Source organism: Microtus oregoni, unplaced genomic scaffold (genome assembly GCF_018167655.1).
Source record: "Microtus oregoni isolate MIOR12 unplaced genomic scaffold, Mior012 000007F_ref0000211, whole genome shotgun sequence".
In the NCBI taxonomy this organism is placed as follows: Eukaryota; Metazoa; Chordata; class Mammalia; order Rodentia; family Cricetidae; genus Microtus; species Microtus oregoni.
In genome coordinates, this window is record NW_024543066.1 from 54,515,459 (window position 1) to 54,538,064 (window position 22,606).

The following is a 22,606-nucleotide window of genomic DNA, read 5'->3' on the forward strand; positions in this document are numbered from 1 at the left end:
ATGAACATGGCTGGCACTACACTTGAGAAAATAGAGCTGGTGGGGATGATTATAATGGCATGGTGGGCAGTAGGCTGGGCAGGCCTTTACAAAGGCAGCAGTTGAAAAGAAGGAGCAGAAAGCAGCACAGACTTTGAGGCATGTTTAAGAGCATTATGAGAAAACAGAAGTTGTGATCTTGTACCGTGACCCTCCTTATTTCTCATCCCACTCGAAGCCCTAGGAGAGCCTTTCAGATCCTAAGCCTTCTGCACTGTCCTATGGCTCGTACAGGCTAATGTTTCCCCACCAATTAGAGAATCCCAAAATAGCACAGCAATTCCAACTGGCAATCTAGGGGAATTGTCAAGGGCCATGAGTGACCTCCTCTCTTCACTGTTGCTCACACTCCTAAAATACCAGGAATCAAAAGATGAAGCTCAACCAGTAGAGTCTGGTCCATATCCAATACAGTCCAGGGCAGGAAGAGAGAGCTGAAGACAGCTAGGACCCTCTGATGGCTAGTGCTGCCTAAGAATTCTTTCATTCAGCATTCTCTCCTCCTGTCCCTCCGCTTTTGAGCTGCCAAGAATGAGTGGAAAGTTTCAAGGTCAGCCTCCCACCACCCCCACTTTCCATTGTCTAAAATCAGCCCCAGCTGTCCCTCAATATTTTTTTCTTGCTGGTGATGTCAGTCTATCAGTGCGTGTGACCCTGGGCTCCCCCACGAGAACAACGATGGGGCAGGAGGGAGCTAGAAAGACCATGTTAGGAACTGGAGGTGGAGCCATGACAACAGATAAATGTCCAAACTCGGGGAGCATCTCGTCACTCGGGTGGCAGCCCCTCCATCCTTCAGTGCTCACAGGTGAGCCTACAACAGCCACAGCTCAGGATGGAGGCCATCAAGAAGAAGATGCAGATGCTCAAGTTAGACAAGGAGAATGTTCTGGACCGGGCTGAGCAAGCTGAAGCTGAGCAAAAGCAAGCAGAAGAAAGAAGCAAACAGGTGGGCACTGGCATGGTCCTTTCTCACTGGTTACAAACCAGAGGTGAGCATTTAACCCTGCACTCAGGAGGTAGAGACCAGCCTGATCTACATAGCAAATTCCAGGACAGCCAGAGAGAGAAAGACCGAGAGCGAGAAAGAGAGAGAGAGAGAGAGAGAGAGAGAGAGAGAGAGAGAGGGGGGGGGTTTGTTTTCATGGGAAAATGGAGGGGCAGAAAACATCTAGGGCACCGGTTCTCAACCAGCAGTGGCTCACAACCCTGCTGGATTTCAGAGGGGCTGCCTAAGACCATTAGAAAACACATTCCCATTCATAACGGCAGCAGAAAAATTTATGGTTATGAAGTTGCAATAAAATAATTTTCTGGTTGAGGGTCACCATGATCTGAGGAATTGCATTGAAGGTTGAGAGCCACTACTCTAGGGTATCCACCTTAGACTGTCCACATGACCTTGAGAAAGCCGGTGGCCTCTTTGGTGCCACACAGAGTGTCTGCTGACTTAAGCAGAAATAGACCATGAAGAAAGTGTGACTTCTAGAGCAAAAGGTAAGACCACGTTGCTTTTTTTTTTTTGCCTCTCTTCATTAGCATCACTGACATCTTCCCTGCTAGATGTTTACCATCCAACAGACTTGGTCATCTTAGGGCCAGGGTCTGACGTCAGGCCACAACCTAACACACGGAATGGTGGCTGCAGAAAGTGTGTCTCTCTGGGGGGAATGGTAATGTGGAGGCTGAGCTCAGAGGTCTTAAGAGTCCAAGCATGCATGGTTATGTTTATGTCTCTGTTACTGTTCGGGCTGCTACAGCTAGAGGATGAATTAGCAACCATGCAGAAGAAACTGAAAGGAACAGAAGATGAGCTGGACAAGTATTCTGAAGCTTTAAAAGATGCCCAGGAGAAGCTGGAGCTAGCAGAGAAGAAGGCGGCTGATGTAAGTTTTTTTTTTTTTTTTTTTTTGGTTTTTCGAGACAGGGTTTCTCTGTAGTTTTGGAGCCTGTCCTGGAACTAGCTCTTGTAGACCAGGCTGGTCTCAAACTCACAGAGGTCCACCTGCCTCTGCCTCCCAAGTGCTGGGATTAAAGGCGTGCGCCACCACCGCCCGGCCTGATGTAAGTTTTTATGGACTTGGCTTCCTTACGGGTTCACAGGCTGTGGATGCATAACCAGCATGATGCTTTTGCATGTACTGCATGCTGGCATGCTCTTCTGTTGGAATATACTTTCTTACTCAAGGGCATATTGAAGCTGAGAGCATAGTTCAATGATAATACTGCTTTCCTAATATGTATGAATCCCTGGGTTCTATGTCAAGCACTGAAAAAAAAGAGACATATGAAGTCTCATTTCTGTACTACCCAACCTCCATCCCAGTAATCTAATGACCTTTCCTAGGACCTGGACCAAGGGAGGGGCTCCCACGTCCCGATGCATGCTATCAGGTATCCACCTCCTCTCCCATGCCACATTGTTAGCTTTTGTGTACAAGGCTTGGCATGTGCGTGTGTGTATTAATAGGGAAGCTCTCATCTCTCAATTACCCAACAAAGGCAGCTTCGATTTCACAATAGGAAATGGAGGTCACATTGACCCTGACCCTATGTGGGTTCATTTGTCCTGGTCAAGGTGGGCACCTGCCCTTACACCACAGAGATGCTACAGGGAACGCTGATTATCAGAGAGTAGTGAGGTATCAAGGGTGGATTAGACCAGAAACTAGGAAGCAGGCAAATATATTTTCCTCGACCTTATTTCATGGCCCTGAATAGATCACATAGTTCTTTAGGGCTTTCCCCTCTAAAACTGAAATTAGCTGCCTTCACTCACTGCCTATTCTAGCTCAGCACCTACTTTCCTTCCTCCTCAACCTGGATGTTCTCTGCACAGCGATGAGAGACCACAGAGGACATCTGTTCTGAAGAAAAGTAGCGGGGATTGTCTACGTATTTATTAGTATTATTTTTGGTTTTTCGAGACAGGGTTTCTCTGTGGCTTTAGCGCCTGTCCTGGAACTAGCTCTGTAGACCAGGCTGACCTCGAACTCACAGAGATCCGCCTGCCTCTGCCTCCCAAGTGCTGGGATTAAAGGCGTGCACCACCACCGCCCGGCTATTATTTCTTATTTCTTTTTTTTTATATATTTATTTATTTATTATGTATACAACATTCTGTCTGTGTGTATGTCTGCAGTCCAGAAGAGGGCACCAGACCCCATTACAGATGGTTGTGAGCCACCATGTGGTTGCTGGGAATTGAACTCAGGATCTTTGGAAGAGCAGGCAATGCTCTTAACCTCTGAGCCATCTCTCCAGCCCTATTTCTTATTTCTTATTTGGGGTGCTGGGGATTAAATCCAGTGCCCACCAACGCTGACCTAGCTCATGGGGATCTTGGAAGCCATGAAAGAGTATGTCAGTCACACAGGCATTTCTCAGCATCTGGACAAGGAAAAAAATAGAAGCCAATCTTGTTTAAAATCACATTTGCTGTTGGAAAACAGCTTAAAGGACAGAAGTGGATCACTGACAAATGCGTTTAGATCTTCACACTCAGTCTGCCCTGAGGCAAGCCCTCTTTCCTTTGGCTCTTCACTTCCAAAGGCTCAGACATAGTGAGTGTTGAGCACATGATACCAGAGGCTGGTTTTGTGAGCAGGGTGATGCCCACTGTATAGTCACAGTGTCTGAAGTGACACCAGAGGCTGGTGGTGTGAGCAGGGTGATGTACAGTCGCGGTGTCTAAAAGTCTTGTCCCCTACACACTGCTATGTCTGTTTTAGGAAAACTGGAAAAACAACAGTATGTTGTCTCCAGGATTGAACAAGGACCTGAAGGTGTGCTTGAATAACTTAACCTAGCTTACAGGTACAGATGGATAGATCTCTCTGATCCTAAGTCTGGAGGCAGAAGGACAGACGTTTTCACAAACTAGCACTATGACAGGTTAGCAGCAATTTTGTTAGATGTTAACCTCCCTGGGAAGGTCCTGAGCCAGAAAGACACAGCTCAGAACCAGGACAAGAGGTCAGTGGGAGGAGAGGGAAGGAGTCCCAGGAAGCATGCCAATATATTCAGAGGATAATGGAGTTCCCTAGGGGTGAATGTTGCCGATTTTAGGATGTTTTGCGCCCAGGAGTACAGCACACACATACGCACACGCACGCACACACACACACACACACGCAAACACACGCTATACAAACCCTGTCTTACCACTATATTTATATAGGAATCCATAAAATATTAGGTTGTTGAGAGAGGGTTTCCCTGTGTAGCTCTGACTGTTCTAGAACTCACTGTAGACCACACTGCCCTCAGACTCAAAGATCCACTTGCCTCTGCCTCCTGAGTATTGGGATTAAAGACCTGTGCCACCACTGCCTGCCTAAAATACTTAAATATGTAAAATGTTTTAAAATTTAAAATCCTCAACCTAACCCTGTCCCCTTTGTTACCTTTCTTACACAGTCAGTGAGTGGATATGTACAAGAACAAGAAATAGGCTAGGCATGGTGACATATGCCTTTAATCCCAGTACATGGAAGGCAAAGGCAGGAGGATCTCTATGAGTATGAGGTCAGCTGAGTCTACATGGTGAGTTCTGGGACAACCAGGGCCATATAGAGAAACCCTATTTCAAACAAATTAAAAAAAGAGAGTGTGTGTGTGGGGGGGCGGAATTGTTGAGACAGAAGCAGGAAGAAAAGTATCTTTTTCCAAAGTTCCATCTGTGAGTATAGCCCTGCCACAGCCTGGTTCTGTAAGTAGAGTTTTATTAGAACGCACCCATGCTCTTTCGTTTACATATTGTCTAGTGGTTTTCTCCCTCCAATAAAATAATTGCTGCAGAGTTCGTATGACCTGCAAAGCCGGAAGTTCTATCTGGCCCCTTACTGAAAACCTGCTGACTCTTTATTCAAAGTACAAGAAAGTGAGTAGGGGTGTATAGGAACCGGGAAGAGACTGAGATTTCAGCAAAGAGCGAGGAGCATAAGGTGCTCACAGCTCAGCTTCTGACCTCGAGATTAATAAATAAGTAAGCAGCATATTATCTTGATGTGACTGTATGAGGGAGAGAGAGGGAGCCAACAACCCCATGTTTACACTGGTACTTTTAGTTATCTGAGGAACCTTTCTGAGTGTATAGGATTTTCTAGGGCTGCTTGAACAAAGAAAGGGCAAAGATGTTGGCAAGGTCAGCCCAATCTTGTGGGTTTTCTTCCCAGAGCAGTGGTGGTGCACACCTTTAATGCCAGCACTCGGCAGCCGTAAGTGTCTGTTTACATTTTTCTGCAACCATGTGTAATATTGCTTTGTGCATGTATGGATGTGTATGTGAGAGTGTGGAGGCAGAGTCTCTCACTGAACCCAGAGTTCACTGATTAGCTAGGCTAGCGGGCCAAGCCTAGGATCTACCTGTTTCTGTCCCCCAGCTCTGGGACGGCAGACACACAGAGCCACACCTGGCTTTTGTGGGTGCTGGGGAACTGCATTCAGCTCTTCATGCTTGTATAGCACATCGTCTTTCCAACCCATAAGATCCTCTTAATCCAAGATGAAATCAGAAGCTGTTTAGGGAGAAACAAGAGGAAAGAGGAATGCAGTGGGTAGGACTTAGGACGTGAGAGTCATAACACACTTTTTTTAGGAACACATGTTGGGAGGGATGAGGAAAGAGAACAGGGATGGACAGAGACACCTGTTGGTAGGTTGTATTGTTTGTCACCAGGAAAACAATAGCACTGTTTGGTCTCCCTCCTGCCAGTCAGGCATGCCTTTAAAAGCTATGGGGAATCTACCCATCTGCTTCCCTGGATCAAGAGATTATTTGTACACGCCTCAGGAACGCAGTGCAGTGTTGGCTCAACTTTTTGGTTTGCCTAGGATGGGTACAGGGAGGTTAACAGTGCCGCCTGCTGGTCAGCACTCAGATGATAAACTTTTCACCAGCAACTCTGCTGAAGAGACTTAAAACAAGCTTAAGAAATACTTAGGTTATCAAGACAGCTATAACTGAGTGTCAGAGCCGGGCTTCTCGGTGGGAATCGACCTGTACAGGAGATACTCTACTGAGAAAATTACTGTTTGTCCAAGTTGTTTCTTCTGCATAGTTTCATTGTCAAGCGGTCTTTCTTTTCTTTCCAAAAGGAAGGGAGGTACCTGAGAACCAGATCACGCAGAGAGAGCAGTTAAGTGACTTGCTGAGCCCAGAGCCTCCCCAGGGCTAATTCCCCAAGCCCATGTTAACAGTTTTAGTTCCAAGTCCTACTCTATACCCCATTTCTCAAGGGAAGAGAAGAGTTCTATCAGAGCAGGAATTTATGGTTATTTCTTTCCAAGAAGGCAGGAGAAATAAAGACAGGCTGTGATAGTCCACACCTGGAAGTTCAGCACTTAGGAAGCTGATGAAGAAGGGTCCAGAGCCTAAGACCAACCAGGGCTACAAAAATGACGTGAAGCCAACCAGGACTCCCTGAAATACCATCTCAAAAAACGAAAACAAAGCAAGCAAGCAAGCAAAGAAACAAAACAAATAAAAATTAGAGTAGCAAAGAGAAAATAAAGTAAACCTCTTTACAGTTGTGTGGATAGGCCTGTAGACGCAGATTTTAGTTCCTTGGAGCTGGATAAAACTGGTGAACTATTTCTGTCTAAAAAAAAATGGCAACGGGAAACAAGACTGGTATTCTAAACAGAACACTAAAATTCACACCTGACCTTAGAGAATGCCAACTTGCCCTTCTCTCCCACCCCTCTAGTTCCTTTATTGACTTCCAGGAGATGGGAGAGATTTTTATCTGAACAGTTTTGGGTTTTGAGACAGGATTTTAGGTAGCTCAAACTAGCCTTGAATTCACCACTTAGCCAAGGATGACCTTGAATTTTTTTTCTTTCTGTCTCCACTCCCTCTTTCTGCCCCCCCCAGTCCTGAGGTTACAGATACTCGCCCGCCGCTATTCCAGTTTCCACGCTTCTGGAGCTCGAGCCCAGGGCTTCGTGCATGCTCGGCTAGTGTTCTACAAACTGAGCAATAGCCACAGACCCTCTGAACAGACTTTTAAGGGAGCTCCCTGGGATTCTTTGCAGGATGAAGTCTAGAGTCTTTTGACTTTTCCCAGAACCTGGCTTTGGAGTCTGTCGTTGAGTGAGTAAGATGAAAGCTGTGGGCTATTTTATATTGCAGAGAGGACACACAGAAGAGAGGGGTCAACTGCGGAAGTATAAAGACAGCACCATACTTGTAAATGGGCCAACCATTGTTGGGAGGCAGCCTGGTGGATGAGGCTAGACCACGGCGCCTCTCAGTTACTATGGTAGCCTTACCCAACCCCGCCCCCCTTTACTGGTCTGAGGAAAGACCGCCCTGAGCGGTCACCTAGGGCGACTGGGAGGCTCCACCCTCACTTTCGCTCGCGCCCCTCGAGTGGACTGCCTTCCCGCCGGCTTGGCAGGGAAGGTGGGGAACGCGCGGTGGCACGCGTCACATCCGGGCGGGTGGGTGAGTTCCGGTATTTCAGGGCGGAGCAGGCGGAAGTAGGGTGAGGAGCGGCTACAACGCCGAGCGGAGGAGGTAGGACCCCGAATTCCAGAAGCAGCTGGGTGGGCACCATGGCCGGGATCACCACCATCGAGGCGGTGAAGCGCAAGATCCAGGTTCTGCAGCAGCAGGCGGATGATGCCGAGGAGAGGGCCGAGCGCCTCCAGCGGGAAGTGGAGGGAGAAAGGCGGGCCCGGGAGCAGGTACGCGGAGGGCGAGGCGCAGCAGGGAAGGGACCGGCGCCCCTCGGCTGTGGAGCTCAGCTCCACGGCGTCCTGGAGGCCCGGGCTAGGCGCGGAGCCCCGAGGTTGGGTGGGACTCGATTACGATGGCCCGGTAAGCGAGCACGGAGGAAACTAGGTGCTCACGCGAGCAGGCTGCACCCTGGAAAGAGCGGAGCCCCGCACGGCGCGGGCTGCCCTTCTCCCCCCCCCCCCCCCCCCCCCAGCTCATTCATTCTGTCCCTCGGCGCCGGGTGCGGCTAGGGGAGGGGCTCAGCGGCCTTTCCCTCCCCCCACCCCATCTTCTCCGCAAAGGGTGGGGACCCTTTGCTCTCGTTTGAGGTTTCCGGCCAGAGGGGTAGAAGTATGTGTTCTTCTGGCCCGGGAGGGGCCTAGCCTAACCTGTGAAAGATGAGGGTGGGAGGTGGGAACCGCCGGAAAGCCCCCGACTGGCCTGCTGGCAGCTTTTCCGCTCCCTCCTCCTGCTCAGGAAATGAGCCAGCAGTTGGCTGAGAGGAAGCGCGGTTCCCTCCCTCACTGGCGGAGCTTAAGGCCGCCGCGCCACCTCCCGTCCTCGAGCTTGGAGACCTTTTGTAACTAACTGGTACTCCCGCCCCTCAGTCGTTGGTGAAGTGGGAGAGATGATGTTCCTCCCGACGTTAGCAAATGTGGGAGCCAACAAACTTACTAGGCCCTGCCCATCATGACCTGAAAGGCAGGAACTTCTGCCAGATTCGGGCCTGAAGTGTGAACAGTGCAAACTTGACTTACGGAGAACATAGAAATGTTCTGAGTAGGGCTGATAAGTGAGTGTATAACAGAGAGTCAAATGCCAGGCCAGTCTTAAGGTTCCTGATTGATCTGAACACTGTGGAGGGTGGAAGGAGATTAGTGAGTGGCCATGGTGCTGGGGGGCGGGGAGGGGCTGCTTTCTTCGGTTATCCTGTACAGTGGTTTTTGGGATGAATGGATTCTTGCCAAAGACCTAATGAAAACAACTTTTGTGGCTTGTTGGTGTTCTCCATTGCTCTCCCTTTTGGTGTCTTTCTTCCCCTTTGCTGCTTGTTTGGGGAGAAACTTAGAATGTTTTTGAGGGCCAAAAGGAGTGAGCATAGCTCCCTTCTAAGTTGATGTTTAGAGGTTATTAAAATACTTTTATCAATGGGCATGGAGATGCCAGGGCTTGTCTTCACCATCACCGTTTCCTAGGCATCCAATATGATTGTTTGAGACTGGGTGTCCTTTTGTATTCCCAGCAGTCCTCCTGCCTGACCCTCCCAAGTGCTGGAATTACAGGCTTGTATGACCACTCCTGGCATGTCTGCAACTTCTGATCAAATCTAGTGAGATTGTTCTAGAGATGAGAAAGTCTTCAAAAGGAGAAATGGAGAGTATGGTGGAAGGAATTGTCCGCGTGCTACGAAGTCTTAGGCTGATACCCTGGGAGTGGCTCTAGGTAGGGTAGGTAGGGTGTGTCTGTCTGTTTGCCTGTCCCAGAATCTGGCCAATTTTCCTTGTAGGGAAAATTCGACTCTCCTTCCTTCTGCGGGCTGACTCTGGGACGATAAGCATCAGCGTGAGCATTTGCAGGGGTGCAGAGCTTACCAAATGTGCACATTTCACGCAAGTCTCCTGAGGAAGTCCTCAGAATGGGGAAGTGGGCTATAGTTAAATATTGATGAGACTAGTATTTTCTTTGTGAACTTTTGGCTTATTGCACCTGTGAACTTTGAGCCCAGGCCGTGGAGTCATAGTGGGAAGAGGGCCCTTTGGGTCCGCTGTTCTCTTGGGTCACTGTGGAATGTCGGCTTTTGCAGGCTCCTGCCAGCACTGCCTGGTGGGAGCCTATGCTGTTATATTAGTAGACCGGTAGGTCTTTTCTGGTGGGAGCCTATGCTGTTACGTTAGTGGACCGTCAGGTCTTTTTCTGGTTTCTTTGTAGGGGCACCTAGCCTGCCCCTGTTATGCCGGATGAGGCCAGAGCTGAGAGGCAAGTTCTGAGGTCAGTCGTTCCCATTCTTGGCCTGGAGACAGGCTTTTATAGTATAGCTCCTGCTAAATCTCACTTTCAGTTTTTTTATTTAGTAAGGGTTTTATTGCTTGGCTTTTTAGGTGGTGCTGGGATCAGACCTAGGGCCTTGTGCTAGGCAGGCTTTCTACCACTGAGCCACACCCTCCGCTCTGTCGTGTCTAAAACAGGTGTGTTTATTGTTAGTGATAAAAATGCCTATCTATAGCATAAAATTTTGCGTGTTCAGGCTGACCTTGAAGTGCTGGACTCAAGTGATCCTTTTGCTTTAGCCTTTGGGATATTCTTTGGTGTTCACTGCTATGCCAGGATCTCCATTGTAACCTTTTTTATTACTATTTTTATTTATGTGCATGTATGTGTGTCTGACCCCTGGAGCTGGAATTACAGACAGTTATGAACACTGTCCCCCAACTTAACCATATAGGTACTAGGTGGGGGCCAAAGTCTGCAAATGCAGCCAGTGCTCTCTGCCTGCTCAGCCATTGTAAACATTTTTAAGTGTATGGCTCGTCTTACCCTTTGAAACTATCTCTCTTCAAATTTCCCATGGTATTTCTCATTTTGTTCTGGTCCAAAACATAGGAAGTCCTGTTGAGGAAAAGAGTGGGTTCTGGCCAGAAGCCCAGATTCGTGGTCTCTGAGGGGGTTAGCACGTTTGGCACTAGTTGAGTATGTTCGTGTGTTGGGTGGACAGGTAACAATCTTAGAGGTTTGGACTGGTCTGTCTGTGCCCCCCTGTTTCAGAGCACACTCCTACAGAAGAGGCAAACAGCCCTTTGCTCTAAGTGCCTCTGCTTAGACCCCACCTTTGTTGACTCTGGGGCGGACAGATTGCTCTTTCCAGGAGCTCAGCAGTCCTGACTCTTCCAGTCTCTCTCTACTTGGAATTTACACCTGCGACTTATCTAAGAAGAGAAACCCCAGGGTGGGCAGCAGAGGGCCAGATTGAGACTTATCTCCTCTGTCCTTGGCCCTGCTCAACTCTGACTTCCAGCTCCCCATCAGCTTCTCACTTTAAGGAATGTAATATGCATTGGGCCTCTTTACATTTTTTAAGTTATCTTGTTATTATTGAGTATGCATATAATGTATGTGTGCCAGCATGCATTCCATAATGTGTGTGGAGCCAAGTACAACTTGTAGTCTTCTCTCGCCATTACATGGATTCGGGGATCAAGCTCAGATTGTCAGTCTTGTATTGACGGGAGGCAGTCATCTTTACCCACAGCCCAGGGGGGCACGTCAACTAACCTGTGGCATGGCCAAAGCTTTTTTCTTTTTCATTTCTTTTTGGTTTCTCTGTGTAGGCCTGGCTCTTGACTGTCTTGGAACTCACTTTGTAGACCAGGCTGTCCTCGAACTCCCAACGGCTGGAATTAAAGGCATGCACTAGCCGTCTTTTAACATGAGCAAATGACTGCACTTCCCACCATCAGGATTTTGCTTCCTGAACGGTGGAAAATCCTATTATTGTTGAGAGGAAGACCGCGCACTGTATCATCCAAGTTTTAGGGAGGTAGGGAGTATCTGCTGGGCTTTCAGGTAAACTTAGGATTAATGGAAAAAGTATTTGTTAAGTGTAGTATTTCTCTGGATCAGGCTGGTCTGCATAAGGACTTGGTGTTAACCTGAGTGATGTGTGTAAGCTCTTACTTAAAGGGAAAGTCAGGTTATCTTCCTTATTCCTTTAAATGGAGTACCAGGGCTAGATTTTGCAGCCTTTTGTTTTGTTGTAAAGAGAACTGATCTGCTGCAGGCCAAGAGGAGCATCCTGTCCTGGACCTGCTGCCCTCTGGTCTGTCTGCCTGAAGCTTTTGCAGGGACTCCCTAGTCTTTGGTTCTGGTTTTAAAACAGGCTTGCTATTATAAGAGCACCAAGATGTATTTTCTCTTCCTCCTTTTTCACCCTTGTGGAATTCAATTGTAAATGCTGTTTTGTAGGAGAAAGTGCCAGAGCCAGCCTGTTGCCATGGAAACTATACCCTGCCCCCATAGCCTGTTATCTTTTTCCAGTTTGTGTAACTAGGAGCTGGGTGGGGACTTATATTTCATGTGCTTCCTACAAATCCAGCTGCGCTTTTCTTTTCTTTAGTTTTTTTTTTTTTAGATTTATTTTATGTATATGAATGTTCTACCTGTGTGTATATATGTGTACCGTGAGTGTGCCTGGTGCCCGTGGAAGTCAGAAAAGAGCTTTGGAGCCTCGGGCACTGTAATTATGAATGGTTATGAACCACCATGTGGGTGCTAGGAATCAAACCTGGGTTCTCTGCAACAGAAACAAGAGCTCTTCACTGCTGAGCCATTGCACATGCATTTTTTCACGTTTCCGTTTTAGGCATCTGAAGGGGGTAAGTACTGTATATAGTATTGTGGTGTTTCCGAGCCCTATCCCGAAAGCCTGGCTTGTCCTTGACTGCTTGGCCTTGTTGGGTTTGTGTGAAGTCTGTGCTGTCCTGACTCCAGGACATCTGTTTTCCTGGAAGAGACAACTAGAGAATGCTTATCTTTGTGGGACTCTGAGATTGGTACAGTTAGGAATTTCAATTTATGTAGACTTATGTTCCTATAGCCTAGCCTCCTGCCTACTTTCCCAGTCTTGTGAATCTCCTGTGTTTATATGTGGAAATTTTTGTTCCTCTCCTGATTGTTAGCAGGAGTCTTGTCCGGTTATATCCCTCCCCATAGGGCTAATGGCCTAGATTCCTCAGCTGCTACCCCCTTGCCAGTTAAGAGGAAACCAGGGTAATAGGATTCAGGCACAGTCTGAGCTGGAGAAGAGAGCTAGAATTCACCAGGATATAAGCATCTGAACATCATCATGTGCAGCAAAGACCTTACAGTTGGTTTGCTTATTGAAACACAGCCTCCCTGGGTAGCCCAAAAGTTAGCCTTGAACTCAGTCTGCCTCTTGGTCTCCAGAGGGTTCGCAATACGGCCATGCACTGTCACACCTATGAAGATGCTTTCTATATAACCTACATATTTTTGTTTGTTTCTCATTTATAGCCTGTTCATGGCTTACTTGGACTTGAGCTTCTACGTTACTGTGTGGAAGCCGGGAAATTGCTGTTGTGAATTCACGGAAGTCCAGTGAAGTTTAGGAGGTTGTTAGAGTAAGAGAACAGCGGTTCAGACTGCCTGAGGAGAGGCAGAAGGCCGAAGCTCGGTTTCTTGTTTGTTGTTTTTATAATGTTATCAAAGTGTACTATTTTTCTTAAGGGAATTAGGGAACATTGAAGGGCTGGGGTGGGGGAAAGATGTCCCAGTTTGTTTTTTAAAATGGGTGTACAGGCAACAGCGGGTGTGTGGAGGTCAGAAGACAACTTATGGAAACTGCTTCTCTCTACTGATTGGTCTTCAAGTTTCAGATACCCCAATCTTGCATTCTTTTGCTTTCCTATCAGGACAGCTGTTCCAGAAGGCATTAGTTGGTCATCCTCCTGATGTGTTAGGGTGAGGTGATCAGAAGCTACAAACTTAATTAATTAATTAATTAATTTTTGAAGATTTATTTATTTATTACGTATACAGCATTCCTTCCATGTGTGCCCGCATGCCAGAAGGGGGCGCCAGGTCTCATTCTAGATGGTTGTGAGCCACCATGTGGTTTCTGGGAATTGAACTCAGGACCTCTGGAAGAGCAGTCAGTGCTCTTAACCACTGAGCCATCTCTCCAGCCCTAAATTAATTTATAGAGAAATATTTTTTTAAATATTTATTATGTATACAATATTCTGTCTGTGTGTACGTGTGCAGGCCAGAAGAGGGCACCAGACCCCATTACAGATGGTTGTGAGCCGCCATGTGGTTGCTGGGAATTGAACTCAGGACCTTTGGAAGAGCAGGCAATGCTCTTAACCTCTGAGCCGTCTCTCCAGTCCCTATAGAGAAATATTATAAAATGATATAAATACTAGCCAGGCGGTGGTGGCACATACCTTTAATCCCAGCACTGGAGGCAGAGGCAGGCGGATGTCTGTGAGTTCGAGGTCAGTCTGGTCTACAAAGCAAGTTCCAGGTCAGACTCCAAAACTACACAGAAAAACCCTGTCTTGGGGAAAACAAAAACAAACAAAAAAATTGTGTGTGAGAGAGAGCAAGAGAATCTGGAGTTGAAATCTAGAGTCAGGTATCAATTTGTTGAGCATGAGGCAGAAGAAGACTGTCTTCTTTGGCGGCTTTTTTGAGACAGGATCTCAGCACGTAGATCAGGCTGGCCTCAGACTCACAGACTACCTCTGCCTCCTGCGTGCTGGAATTGAAGGTGTGTATCATTATACCTGGCTTTGTTGACTTTTATAGGTTCTGGAATTTGAATTGAGTCCAGAAGAGAGAGGATAATACTGTCTGTACAAGGAACTGAACTTTAAAACACTCTTCAGGGTTGTTAAAGTACCTGCTAACATACATGAGTCCTGGCTTTCTTTGCTAGCATAGCATAACTGGACCTCGCAGTACATGACTAATCCCAGCAGAGGCCAGCTTTGGACACATGAGATTGGTTCACACAAACATTTCATGTAGTACAAATGGGAGTTCTTAGATGGAAAGGAAGAAATTGGTTTATACTCCTGTGTGTTAGATCTGTTAGGCATTTGAGCCAAGACAGGACCTTAATTAATTGACTCTGGCTTCTCTGTAATAGTGAATTCCCGCTTCTGTTGTGTTGGTTCTTTTCACCCAATCTCTTTCCTTTCCCCACTGACTTAAGGCTGAAGCCGAGGTGGCCTCCTTAAACCGTAGGATCCAGCTGGTTGAAGAGGAGCTGGACCGTGCTCAGGAGCGCCTTGCCACTGCTCTGCAGAAGCTAGAGGAAGCAGAAAAGGCTGCTGATGAGAGCGAGAGGTATATGGGGGTGTGGATTCCATAAGCATCTGCCAGCGGGTAGCTGAGGGGTGGAGCATCAGCTACTGGCCCGAGATGTCCTAGGCTCCATTCCCAGCTCTGCAGACAGAGTAGTTGATTGTGGCTCTCTCTTAGACCTGTTCACTCTATATCTGTTTTTTTGTTTTGTTTGGTTTTTTTTTTTTTTTTTTTTTTTTTGAGACATGCATGGTCTCTTGTAGCTCAGACTGGCTTTAGACTCTTGATCCTCCCACTTCCACTTTCCAAGTGCTGGTATGACAGGCCTGTGCTACTGTGCTACCACATCCTGTTCTAAACTCGTTTTTGTTTTTGCAGCTTGAACCCAGCATCTCCCTTACATGCTAAGCATGTCCTCTAGCACTGAGTTGTATTCCCAGTCCCAAGGTCTACTTTTAAATGGTAGTGATTTGTGTGTTACTAGTATCTGCTTCATGTAGGAGTTGAACTGGACCTTGTATTTGCTAGGCATCTGCTTTATTGTGAAGTCCTTTGCATTATCTTTTGGGGTTGTTTTTGTTTTTTGTTTGTTTGTTTGTTTTATAAGAAAAAATATTAACCAGGCAGTGGTGGCAAATGCCTTTAATCTCGGCACTGAGGGCAGAGGCAGTTGGATCTCTGAATTTAAGGGCAGCCAGGACTACACAGAAAAAACCTGAAAAGAAAAAAAAATTTAATTAAATGGTACAGGCACTCAAGTGCTATTAAATTTCCATTTGGGTGGCAAACAGAAATGGACTTTAAAAGGGTGTGATGTTTGAGTCGTTGGCACGGAGCTGGACACACACCTCGGTGTCATTGCTGTGCTCGTCCTGTTTCTGGCAGAGGTATGAAAGTGATTGAAAACCGAGCTCTAAAAGATGAAGAGAAGATGGAACTTCAGGAGATCCAGCTAAAGGAAGCAAAGCACATTGCCGAAGAGGCAGACAGGAAGTATGAAGAGGTGAGGCGCTCTGCAGTGACTTGCAGCCTCTGCAAAGACAGTCGGGAAAGGGTATTGCCCTTGCTCGCTTGAGCTGTACCAGCCTCTTCTTACAGGTGGCTCGTAAGTTGGTGATTATTGAAGGAGACTTGGAACGCACAGAGGAACGGGCCGAGCTGGCAGAGTCGTGAGTATTTTGTCTCCAGATCTTGTCAGACCGTTCTCCCTGCTTGGGCACTAATTTGAGTAAACTAGCATTCTTCGACCTTGTTAGACAGGCCTGGTGGGGTGGGGCACAGCTCGTGCTTCAGCCTCTAAGAGTGGCTTTGGGCTTTCTCTCCTCTTGACTAGTAACTGGTAACAAGGCTTGCTTATTCTTGGGAAGATTCTCACATTGAGGGGAGCTTGAGAATAATATGGCATACAGCTAATAGGAAGATCCTGTTGGGTCCTTCCACCTGCAATCTCTTCTCCCTTGGCCTGTACTGACTTCAGACCTGGTCTCTGTTTTTATCACTTTGCCAATCTGCCTGGGAACTTGAGAGCAAAGGCTTTAGAGAAATCACCTTCTGCCCATTGGTACCAGCTTGGCCTTGTGTAACAAAGTCAGCATGGATGAGTATATGTTTGTGCTTGCCTTGCTGCTCCTCTTCAGACATGACATATCATGACCATGGTGGTGTTTTCCTCCCATTTGTTTGTTTATTTTTACCCACTCCCACACCCCATTTTGCGGCTTGTTTTCTTGCTGTTCCTTTTTTAACCTTTTCCCCACAACCTGGCTTGTGCCATTCCCGTGACTGTCACTAACAGCCGTTGCCGAGAGATGGATGAGCAGATCAGACTGATGGACCAGAACCTGAAGTGTCTGAGTGCTGCTGAGGAAAAGGTACTAACCATAAGCCCACGGAGAGGTTCCGTGCGTGTGTATCGGTTTTGAGTTTGGTTTTGTTTTGCAGCTGCCTCCCCTCCGCCAGCTGATTTGTTGAGTGCTTTCTCATCTTCATGGAATGCTCCATTCCTTCCCACTTACTTGCATCTCTTACCTCTTCTTTCCTAGTTGCTTCACTGCCTCCCCCAAGGGTCTCTGCCTCCCTTGGGTGACTTGGGGGGTTGTTTGGGTTGGGCATCTGTCCCTACCTTCACACCCAAGGAGCAGATGTAACTTGTTCTGGTAGTGAGTGATTTCTCTCAAGTGTTGTTTCTTTCTTAAAGCCACACCTTGTGAGCACAGAAGGGCCAGCTCCTGCTGTACATGTTCCATGGTAGAGGGAGGTGGGCTGATGCTTGCTCAGGTTCCCCAGAAACTTTCTTCCTTGATATGCAGTCCAACTCTCTACACATAGGTTCAATTCACATCTGTGTGTCTCTCTCCTTTTTTTATTTCTTCCTCTTCCCCTTTCCTCTCCTGCGGTATTTAAAATATTCACAGTAAGTGTTCTGAGCTGGAGGAGGAGCTGAAGAATGTCACCAACAACCTCAAGTCTCTTGAGGCTCAGGCGGAGAAGGTAGGGGCAGGTTTGTGAAGATGACAGGCTTGGGGCCTGGGCCCAGCCCTGCCCTTAGTGAAAGAGTAGACACACCCATTCCTTATAAACCTGTGACGTGTTTCTCCCTACCTCTGTCCATCCAGATTGTAGGTTTAATGCTAATTCCCATCTACCTTCATTGCTTAGGTTCAAATAACTTTGTGGTCTGGTGTGGGCCTGGAGTCATGTGCTCCTCCAACCAATAGTGCTGTGCTAAAAGGCAGTTAAAGGGGCTGTGTTTACTTGAAGAATGAGGTGAGGTCAGCAGAGCACCAGCTCTCGAGACCTACCTAGCAGCAGTCAGGACAGATGGCTGCCGTGTAGCATCCTGGGGGAATGTTTCAGCCGTGGAGTCCTGCTGGTTAAGTTGGACAAAGGCAAACACTTTGGAATGATAGAAATAAGATCAAAGTTAGGTCTGTCAACAAAAAACGATCCTGGCAGAGTTCACTCTGCATGTTTTATGTGTGGAAGTGGCTGGGTCTTGAGACCCATTGTTAAACACTGGTCCTGGAGCTTTTGTACATCAATCAAGGCTAGGAGAATGTCTGTGACTGATGCAAGATTAACATGGCTGCTGTCTGTGAGACCCTTTCTGCTCTGACATTTGTATCTACTTCTCTTCACAGTACTCTCAGAAAGAAGACAAGTATGAAGAGGAGATAAAGATTCTTACTGACAAACTCAAGGAGGTGAGCTGAGGAAGGGAGAAGGCATTACCTTACATTAATAAGTAGCCTTGCTGGCTTGGCTCTCGGTGGCCTGCGGGTGTGACCATCTTCCCTTCTGACTGATCTTCTGTTTCCTCAGGCAGAGACCCGTGCCGAGTTTGCTGAAAGATCGGTAGCCAAACTGGAAAAGACCATTGATGACTTGGAAGGTATGGAGCGTGGGAGGGAAGGAGGAAGAGGAAGGTCTAGCCCATTAATCTTGAGACTTCTCTCCATTCGTCTGAGGGAATTGGTAGTGACTTGGAAGCTATGATGTGTCCTGTCCTATGTCATAGCAGCTAGGCAAAGTGGTCAAACTTGAGAGTTGGATTTTTAATCTTTTCCTTTAATAAGACTTTACCTATTTCTGGAATCTGCTGTCTCTCCTTTGAAAAGATTGAAGGACTATCTTTATCTCTAGTTTAGTAGTCTTAAATCTTGAGTCTTAGTTGAAATGGAAGCCATGAATTTTTCAGGAGATAGTGAAGTCCTGTATGTAGTGGCCCTGTGGCCACTTTTGGGAGCTCTTTTTATCACTCAAGTTGCAGGACACTTATCCAGGACTAATCTCAAAGCTTCTTGTTGACGTTCGGCAGCTTGTCCAAACCGAGGGGAACAGGTCTTTTCCCTTGAGAACTCCCTGGATATGCTCTGAGTAACTGGCTGTTTTCTGGAAGGGCTCGAGGAGGCGGCCTGCGGAGCAAAGGGCCCATGAATCACATTGAGTAAACAGAGAAGTGGCCCCGTGCACATGCCTGCTCCCTTGTCTGTCTTCCTTCAGTGTTATCGCTGGTTCGGAACTGGGTGGGAGCAGTCTCTGGGAGCCTGTAGTATCTGGCTTGCGCTCGGGCTCTCCGTTCTTGGAGACGGCAGGAAGAACTGTTGGCTGTTGAGGAAAAGTAGACTGAATGTCATGTAATTAAAGGAAGTTCATGAGAGCCTGTAATTAAGGATAACATGTTTATTGGGGAACACTCACAATAAGAAGGCCGCTGCATTCCTCTGCTCTGTTCGGCACCAGCCGAACCATCAAACTCGGACCACCAACCAAGCCAAATGGCATAAGGGATGTGCTTATATTATAGTACCTTAGGCCACGCTCTAATGGGCTGGTATCTAAAAGGCTATTGGCTGAATGAATTCCCACACAACTGAAAATGGCCAGTCACAGCTGACAGAATAGTTTTGTCTTTTTCCTCCCTGGTTTTAGACCCACTGTCACATTTTTTCCTATTTTCTAATGATTCCTTTCTTCATCTGCTTCTGATACCTTTCACTTTGTCCCCTCCATCATCCCCGTGGTTCCTGTGCCTATCCAGACGAGCTCTATGCCCAGAAACTGAAGTACAAGGCCATTAGCGACGAGCTGGACCACGCCCTCAATGACATGACCTCTATGTAACTATCAGGCAGCAGTGTGGGGTTGGCTTCCTGGGTGAGGGTGCAGGCTGCTGCGCAGAGTGTGCTTGGGTTTGCCCTTGAATCGCAACCTCCGCCCACTTAAAAACATTGGTGCTGCTTACTTGTTTGGCAGAACCTGGGGAGGCATCTAATCTTGGATATGATTTGTGTTCTCTCATTCGTCCGTCTAGTTCTAACAGGGTCTAATTCTGAAAACCACCTTAACCTCAAACTCAATTCTTCTGACTTACCCTTACCGCTAAGATCACAGCCATGTGCCATTGTGCCCAGCTCCCCTTACCGCTAAGATCACAGCCATGTGCCATTGTGCCCAGCTCCCCTTACCGCTAAGATCACAGCCATGTGCCATTGTGCCCAGCTCCCCTTACCGCTAAGATCACAGCCATGTGCCATTGTGCCCAGCTCTCCTTACCACTAAGATCACAGCCATGTGCCATTGTGCCCAGCTCTCCTTTGCACTGCATTTTCACTTTTTTTCTCAGTGCTAGGTGTGGTGGCACACAACTGTAACCTTTGCGATCAAGATGCTAAGGCAGAAGGATTGATGCAGGTTCAAGGCCACCTAATATACTGAATGGATGTGGTGGCGTGAACTTTTAATCCTGGCATAGGCAAATTTCTGAGTTCTAGGACAACCTGGTCTATAAAGTAAGTTCCAAAACAGCCAGGGTTACATAGAGACCCTATCTTAAAAAACAAACAAGAACACATACACACGAACCCTGATTTCTACCCTGAAATGAACGCTAATGTGACCAGGATGAGAAGCAGCCAGTTTAAGAATTGAGCTGAGCCGGGCGATGGTGGCGCACGCCTTTAATCCCAGCACTCGGGAGGCAGAGGTAGGCGGATCTCTGTGAGTTCGAGACCAGCCTGGTCTACAGAGCTAGTTCCAGGACAGGCTCCAAAGCCACAGAGAAACCCTGTCTCGAAAAACCAAAAAAAAAAAAAAAAAAAAAAAAAAAAAGAATTGAGCTGAGTCCCTAAGCAAGCCAACCAGTGAACAGCACCAAAAGTTTTGGGGGACTTTATCTGATCCCTAATGCTAATCTGCCTCTTCTGCCCACTAACCCAGAAGTAGCTGAGTATTGCAGCCTAAAGCGTCTGGCTCTCCACTGCTCTTTACCTTTTCTTTCTCCTGAGCTGAGCCCTTCTCACCCGGAGTGTCCTTTTTCACGCAGATAAACTGTCACCGTTTCTGCTCTGCTCTGGATCTACTCCCTTTCCTTGGGGAACCCAACACCCCACTTGCTCTGGATTCCATTTGGGTCAGCCTGGCTGGTTCCCAAAGCCTTAGGGCTGGGGGTGGGGGGGACAAAGCAATTTACATATTTGCTTTCACCCCCATCCCAAATTAAAATGAGCTGCCAGAAGCCTCATGCCCTCCTGCACTTGTTATTGCCAGAGCTGTTCAGGAGCCCTGCGGGTATGGTGGAAGGGCATTCTGATGATGTATAATCAAAGCTACATTTGTGCGTGTGTTTCTTCCTGACACTTAAACTTGCTGACTGGAGTCTTGTCAGTGGTGAACTGGTAAAGGCTCCTCGTGGCAGGAAGTCTAATGTTACTCCTTATGGCCATCTCACGCCTTTGACTTCCGAGTTCTTAAACAGTCAATCTGGAGCATTTTCACCTCTTTAGGCCCTTTTCCCATGTAGTACGGTCGGCAGACCAATGAATTATTTCCTAATATGCCACCCTTTTGCTAAAGATTCAGACATTACATCCTCAGAGCACATGTGTGTTCTGTGTGATCCATTCTTACATTTAAACATGTAACATGCCGGGTTGAATTCTCAGTATACCTTTCGTCTTTAAGCCTCTCTTACTTATTTGAGCTGCTACCATTTGTTCAGCTTTGTCTTCTAATGGGAGATCACCAGGACACACATAGACGATTAGAAAAATGAAGGCAGTCACGTACATGTGGGGATAATGACTTACTATTAAATTTCTACTAGAGAAATTCTGGGTATTTGTTGTAGAATTGAATGTCAGCACTTCAGAGTTCGTTCTATACAGCAGATACATTTGACATTATAGATAAATGTTGCATAGTATTTCAGTTTCTTATCAAAGTAGGATTAGAAACTTATTTTTCTTCTTAGTATCCAGTGCGATTGATGAAGCACAGCGGGAGAACACTCACTCGGTGTGCACGAAGCTGAGCTTGAACCCTAGTACTACAAAGAAAGGGGAGGGAAGGAAGAGAAAGGAAAGATAGTGCCAGGTGGAGAAGTGTTCCCTAGTCTAAGTCTCTAGCAAAGCACACCCCATTACCTGTACTGTCTTCCTGCCACATGGCCTTGGAGAGTGAGGTACAGGTTGGCTTAGTCTAGCAGGCACTGACGTTGTCTGGCTGCCCTGTTCTGGTGGTGAATACCTCCGGATGGGGAACTGCCTGCACGCTCTAGGGGAGAGGACAAGCCCAAAGTCCAGCTGCAGATAGGAGAGTTTGGGAGCTAAATGGGAGGGGCACTGACTGATTCCATGATTGCTCCCAAACTGGAATTTTTGAGATAGTTTTGCACTAGCCCAGGCTGTCCTAGAACAGTATGTGCCCAAGCTGCTCTTGGGCTCCTGGCGGTCCTGCCTCTGCCCTTCCAAGACCTGCACCACCACTGTGCCAGATTTAGATGAGATTTGTTCATGTTGTCTGGTGATAAAGAATTCTGAACACAGCCTTTACCTCTGAACTACATCACCAGCCTCAAGACTGATTTATAATGAGCAGAAACAAGCTTCAACACACACACAGAGCTAGGGAAAGACACAGCAGCTGCGAAGAGAGATTTGGGAGGCAGATTTGCTAAAAGTGCTGCTGGGAAGCTTTGTGGTTGGACAGGAGATGGAAATGCCACCGTGGTGTGTGAATACGTGTGCACCTCCCTCCTAAGAAGAGTTCATCTGAAAGCTAGGAGAAGATTGAATCTAGGCAAGCCTGTAATCCCAACACACCAGAGGGATGCAGATCTCTGTGAGTTCAAGGCCAGCCTGAATGAGTTTCTGGACAGCCAGTATTACACAGAGAAATCCTATCTCTGAAAAAACAAACAAAAAAAAAGACCAAATCTATTAAAATGGGCTGGAGAGATGGCTCAGTGTGTAAGAGTACTGACTGCTCTTCCAGAGAACTGGGTTCACTCCCCAGCACCCGTGTGGCAGTAACACAGACGTACCCGCAGGCACACACAGATAAATAAATAAAGGAAGCTTCAAGGCTGCGTCAAACTATGTAACAAGACCCTGAATCAAAATCCACAAGGCGGGGTATGGTGTTCTGTACCTTTAATCCCAGCACTGGATCTCTGGTGAGACTCTGTCTTTAAAAACAAAAACTAACTTTTCCAATTAAAAATTAGTCTATTTGTGTTTA

The 22,606-nt window shown here is 47.1% G+C and overlaps 1 protein-coding gene across 15 annotated transcripts in view; it reads left to right on the forward strand.

The window, feature by feature from the left end:
* The first annotated feature begins 817 nt into the window (after window positions 1-817).
* The window catches only part of Tpm3 (tropomyosin 3), a 28,399-nt gene continuing 6,610 nt past the window's right edge, over window positions 818-22,606 (forward strand). Inside the window, exons 1-10 of one of the 15 annotated variants that reach the window (XM_041655219.1) lie at window positions 825-988; window positions 1,800-1,925; window positions 14,496-14,629; window positions 15,473-15,590; window positions 15,686-15,756; window positions 16,383-16,458; window positions 17,728-17,790; window positions 17,909-17,978; window positions 19,128-19,206; window positions 20,412-20,598. In XM_041655219.1, coding sequence (XP_041511153.1) covers window positions 875-988; window positions 1,800-1,925; window positions 14,496-14,629; window positions 15,473-15,590; window positions 15,686-15,756; window positions 16,383-16,458; window positions 17,728-17,790; window positions 17,909-17,978; window positions 19,128-19,206; window positions 20,412-20,415 — 855 coding nt within the window. In that variant the 5' untranslated portion in view covers window positions 825-874 and the 3' untranslated portion in view covers window positions 20,416-20,598. Of the gene's footprint in view, window positions 989-1,799; window positions 1,926-7,491; window positions 7,732-14,495; window positions 14,630-15,472; window positions 15,591-15,685; window positions 15,757-16,382; window positions 16,459-17,001; window positions 17,078-17,727; window positions 17,791-17,908; window positions 17,979-19,127; window positions 19,211-20,411; window positions 20,599-22,606 lie in introns of those variants that run through there. The other 14 variants (XM_041655221.1, XM_041655218.1, XM_041655220.1 and 11 more) reach the window with 14 other exon arrangements.